Source organism: Merops nubicus, unplaced genomic scaffold, assembly GCF_000691845.1.
Source record: "Merops nubicus isolate BGI_N331 unplaced genomic scaffold, ASM69184v1 scaffold423, whole genome shotgun sequence".
In the NCBI taxonomy this organism is placed as follows: domain Eukaryota; kingdom Metazoa; phylum Chordata; class Aves; order Coraciiformes; family Meropidae; genus Merops; species Merops nubicus.
Window position 1 is genome coordinate 87,583 of NW_008596680.1, and position 5,523 is coordinate 93,105.

General features: G+C 48.7%; 1 protein-coding gene across 1 annotated transcript in view; it reads right to left on the minus strand.

Moving 5' to 3' along the window:
• Positions 1-1,781: 1,781 nt before the first annotated feature.
• LOC103769247 (fibroblast growth factor 12) overlaps positions 1,782-5,523 on the minus strand; it is a gene marked incomplete at its 5' end in the record, with an annotated part of 8,830 nt that continues 5,088 nt past the window's right edge. The window contains one exon of the mRNA XM_008936423.1: positions 1,782-2,135. Coding sequence (XP_008934671.1) covers positions 2,017-2,135 — 119 coding nt within the window. The remainder of the gene's footprint in view (positions 2,136-5,523) is intronic.

Below are 5,523 nucleotides of genomic sequence, written 5' to 3' on the forward strand. Positions count from 1 at the left end.
GATGCTGGGAGTCTTCCATGACCTTGAAATTTGGCTCTCTCCTTAGCGCTCCCCGCTTGCTCTGTGCCGGTACAGAGCCGCTCACTGAGCCCTGTCACACGTGGGCACCAGCATGTGTCGTGGGGCTGGTGGTGTCCAGGTCAGCTTTTGCTTCACAGGACCCACCTCGGCCAGCCCAGGCACTCCCCAGCTCCTGCAGCCACTGCAGCTTCACGGCATGGAGCTGTTGGCCAACAAGGCTGTTTCCCCTTCCATAATGAGCTGGTCTGACCCATCCCCCTTCTCCAGGGTCTTGGGCATTTGCTTATTCATTTCAGTTTTCACCTCTCACAGGAGCTATAGCCACGGCCTGAGCAGCACACCCTTCCTGGGTGCCTCAGGCAGGGCAATGCCTGCTTTGGTAACAGCACCTGTCTGGCCACCACGACCTGCTGCTCCCCCCTGCAGCTCTGGGTGTGGGAAGAACCTGGGTGTGGGCAGTGAAAGGGCAGCTGCCCCCATCGCCCCGCTTCAGTACCATCCATGGGAGCAAGGGGATGTGGTGACCACTGCTGAGCCTCAAACTAAAAGGGGAGAAAGTGCCAGCCAGGGAGAGACTCAGAAAGCCCCACTAATGCCTAGCTAAGCCACTCAGCCCATCACCCTCGTCCTTGCCCCTCCCTGGCTGTGAATGCTGCCTCTGAAGACTTCTCCAGAGCCTGCAGCCCCACTGCTCGCAAGGCACATACCCATACCCAGCTGGCTGCAGTGTCTCAGGGGTTCCCATCCCATAATAGGCTTGGCAGCGGTAAGGCCAAGTGGATTAGAGGGTTTTGTAGGCTTGGCTTTGAACATGTGTAAAATGAGCTGTGTGTGGGGCCTGAACACTTCAGGAGAGCCCAGCTGCTAGAAGGACATGGCAGTGCCTCCTCACCCTGGCACGGCTGGACATGCACAACCACCTGCACACCCCCGTACCTGCTCCCTCCCCTGCACACCTCACCTACTCCCACCCCACGTCCCTATTCCTGCCACTGGACTCCCTGCCAGCCTCTCACAGAGTACACACCTTGTTTCCACCTGACAGCAAGGATTTCGGTAGCAGTTCTTGCTCTGGTTTGTATTTTAAAGCAAGCAGCCAGCCCTCCTTCCCTTTATCTTCTAACTCACCCCTAATAAACATGATCACTTCATCCTGTGAGACCTGAAAACCCATTTCCAAAATTCCCCTGGCAACTAATACAATAAAACCAGCCTATAAATATAAATAATTATGATAAAAAGGCATAAAATGCCAGACTTGGGTCAAACATACTCACACAGTGACACTAGCAACAAATAACTACACAGTGTTTGAATGTAGATGGAGAAAGCTGAATACAGAGTAGCTAGTTTGTTGCCCATAACTGTCAAGACTACTAATTTGGACAGGCCATATTTTATTGATAGCAGAGCAAACACAGTCATAATCCATCCCTACCTTTCCTGCTTTGTGAAAAATCCCATCCATCCCCAGGGAAGCAGGGATGGAAAAACCAGTGGTGTGAACGTGAGGTGAAAGTATAAAACAGAAAGCACAGTCCCAGGCTGCATTTCCCACTTGTTTCTCGCACATCATATGCTAAGTTCAATTTTCCAAAAGCTTTGTTTTATTTTTTAAAGGTAGCATCTTTATTATTGTTATTATTATATTTATTAGTTGTTATTATCATTATTATGCAGAGATGAGATTTTTTTTTCCCCCTTTGATCACAGAGCAAACAGTTTGCTTTTGAAAATGTTAATGGAGTCCTGATTTAAAACATTTTTTTTTCTTCACTTTTTTTGTTGGTTTTGTTTTTTAAAACGTTGCAACAGGCAGGATCTGGGATTCCATTTCCTCGTCCTACAGAAAGAGAGATTCTGGAGTTCAGACTCCTAGCCACTACCGGTAGGTCCTGCCTTGCTCAGCTGTCGTCGTCTCAGTGTGGTTTCGCCAGGTGGGGTGGGTAGGTGGGTGGGAGGGGAGGAGCTGGAAGAAGGGAGGGTATTTGTCAGCTATGTCGAGTCTTGGTTAACGACTTTGCCTCCATTCATGGTTGGTGTCCCTGAACTTTTTCTTGAGCGTCCTTGTTTTTCTCCAATTTCATGCAGCGATGGCTCTCTGTACATGCACACTGCAAAGAGAAAAGACACCCATTAACAGCCCTGAAGTCACAGACATTAGTGACCATAATTATTTATTTTACATATGAGACTGAAATTACATCCCCAATACAAATATACCCACTTACAGAAACCTCACTGACCCATCAGTAGAACCTCTTAGGAAGCAGGGTCTGCTACCTGCCTTGCTGCCAGTCAGCTCCTCCTTCTGTCTCTGGATTCTTCCAAAGGTACATAAAGAAATGGGATTTCCCATAGATAAGTTTTTCTGTTTCCTGTGCATTACTGTTTTTTCTGTGTTATATACATAAAATAAAGACTCCAGTTCACAGAACTGTGTATTGGCTTGAGTTGCTGACTCTCATCTAACAACGGCTCCAAGAATTACCCTGGCCCCAGACTTTACCCTTCAACCAGAAGCCCCTGAGAGCCTTGAATCAAAACTACACTTGCTTGTGAACCATCCAAGCCTTCTGGATGTTAAGCTCTGTATCTGGAAATGGTGACTCAAGCCCCTTTGGCTCCTTTGGCCAAGAGCTGAGGTCTGCTCTCAGTGTTTCTTGTTTTGTCCCCTGTATATCAAGCCAGCCGGCCAAGGCTGAGGGCTTGAGCAGACACGTGGGGATGAACTTGGTGACAGCAAATCAGGAGCCATCCCAGTTCTGTGTGGTCACCTGGCAGCACCTGAGAACAGGGTGGATGGAAGGCAGCTTCTCTCCAGCCCCTGGCTATGCAATGTGCATCCTGTGAAAATATATTTGCTGGAGCCTAGGCAGCCTGAGAAGGCAACGTCTGGCCAAGGTATGGCACACCTCCAGTAACTATATGTATAAAGCATCCAACTCACCATGTGGACCAAGTCCTCATGGCTGTCCTCATGCCATGTGAGGTGTGCCAGATCAGGAGCATATGCTGAGCAGCCCAGCATCTCACACCAAAGGGAGGATCTCTGATGATGAGGTCATTGCAAATGTGGTGGGGTGCAGATGTGAGTGGAAAAAAAAAGCGAGGCATCTCAAGGGCAGGTACACCAGAGCTGAGAATTTAAGGTAGGTCCAGACTGCAAATATCATGCCCAAAATCTTTGCAAAAATGAGGATAAAAAGACCTAGTTGTGTACTGCTTCCTTTTTTAAAGCTGTCACATCACAAGCAATGGCACAGAACTCCAACACAGGGGATAGAGCCCATCAGGTTTTGGTTCCAGGTAATCAAAAAGAACAAAATTTCAAAAATCAGATGAAGAAATGAAAAAAAAAAAAAAACAAAACCAAACACAAACAAAAAGCCCCCATGTATAAAAAGGTGATGTAAGTACTTATATTTATAACCTCCCTTGATTTGCAAATAAATCCTGGCAATTAGACAGGCTGCACATGACATTACTGCTCTGCATTTTACTCCTAGCTAGATAAACAGTGGTAGCAGTGTGCAACAATACAGGACAGAGATAAAGTGCAGTCAACTGTGCATTAATAGGAGGGAAATTGCATTGAATATATGAGCAGTGAACAAACATTATTTTTCCCACAGAGCATTTTTCATGCAGGTCTTTAAACCCACACACCAGGCTGGGCCTCCCAGTGTGGCTGCAAGGCAGGTGCTGCTCTCTAAAGTGTTATTGCTACAAAGGCCATTCTTTGATGAAAACGAATGGCTCGTCACATGAGTCTGGGCCAGGTTGAGCAATGCCAGAGCTGCCCAGACTATCGTGCTGTCTACAGGCTGCAAGGGGGGCATGTAGCACGGCAGCAACAGAAGGAAAAAGGCTCTTACATCCCCTTTGGGCTGCTGAGCTTCCCCTTGTGCCTTGGTGAGTGTCACCCAACAGTCTGGTGACTCTGAAGTTGCCTGTTGTGGCAAAGTACCTAGTAAAATCTTAAAGAACACTGTGGAAAAGGCTAACAACTGAGGAAAACCTGTGCCCTTGTGATTTCTTAGCCTGAGCTGCAAAGCCTTTTGATGACACCAAGGGAGCACAACAGTCCTGTGACCAACCTGAATTCTCTGATGAGATCATGGAATCATAGAGATGTTTGCCCAGCAAGATTTGGTTATTTGTGACAGCGATGCCCAAGTGTCCCTGGCATTCCATACACAAAGTTCTGCCTCAAGTGCAGTGTTGTCTTCATCCCAATCTCTCTGGTCCCAAGTTGGACCTGGAGGGATCTCCATAAGCTCTCCTTCCAGGCAGCTGCAGGTACTAAGCGCATCTCACCCACATCCATCCCCAGTACCCCATCAGGCTGGGCTGGATGCTTAACGACAGGGGCTGAACCCAAGCAAAGCCCGTGGCAGCACCATGGCACGTTGCCTTTCCTCAGCTACCTGCCTCTCACCATGGCCTTTGGGCAAAAACACTGAGCTAACAAGACCCACAGAGCAACGCATATAAATCAGACTATAGGAGCAGACATTTGCAGCTAAAGGAATTAAGGAAACTCTCTAGCTAGCAGGCAAATAGGGCAAGTATTTTACGTTTATTTTCCAGTCTAGTGCGTGATACAAGTAGTGACATGGGGCATGGGCTGGAGGCTGCTCACATTGTGGTTTTGAGAAAGAGCTGTCAAAGCCTCTGTACCAACTGTTGTCTGTGCCAACAAGGCATGCCACAAAATCTGCAGCAGCACAGGATAAGCATATTTTCAGTATTTGGCTACCCCTACAGCACCAGTGTACACAGTGTTTATGTGCCATCACACAGAGGATAGGGCCTGGATCCTCTCCTCCACCAGAGGCTCGGGCGTGTGTGGAGCTCTGGCCATGTCTCAGAACACGCAGGGGTGTGCATGGGCACACAGGATGCATGTGCACAGTCACACGGGGGTGTATGTGCACAGCCGCACACCCCAGAGGGGTAAGGACAGCATGACACGTTGTGCAACATGGGCTCTTGGGCTGCAGCTTGTCATCCCTTGTACCGAGGACGCTTGAGCGTGACTCAGGCGCAGAGATGTTAGTCATGGACCCCGAGGGGAGGGGTGCTGTTTGCAAATGGACTGTTGGGAGTGCCCTGAACTGGTCAGCTTTAAAGTCTGGGTCTGTCTGGGGACCCTGTGCTTTGTATGTGTGAAGACACAGTGCCCCTGTCACCCGCATCAAAGTAAACTAGCAGCAGTGTGACAGTTGGTGTGCCCAGACGCTTGGGAGGTCTGCTGGTGCACACAGCACAAGGCAGCTTTGGAAGGATGAGCAATTTGGCAAGAACAAGAGTCCCCTCCCTGCTTTGCCTTGCTGCTCCCACCCACCCACGCCCACACACCAAGCCAAATACAGCCCTTTATGTCTGGAAACCAAGCTAATGCTTTGGAGCTTCAATCAGATCATCGGCTCCTATGTCCCAGATTCTAATCAACACATCCATATTCATGCTTTAATTGGAAAGAGCGGATAGGTTGAT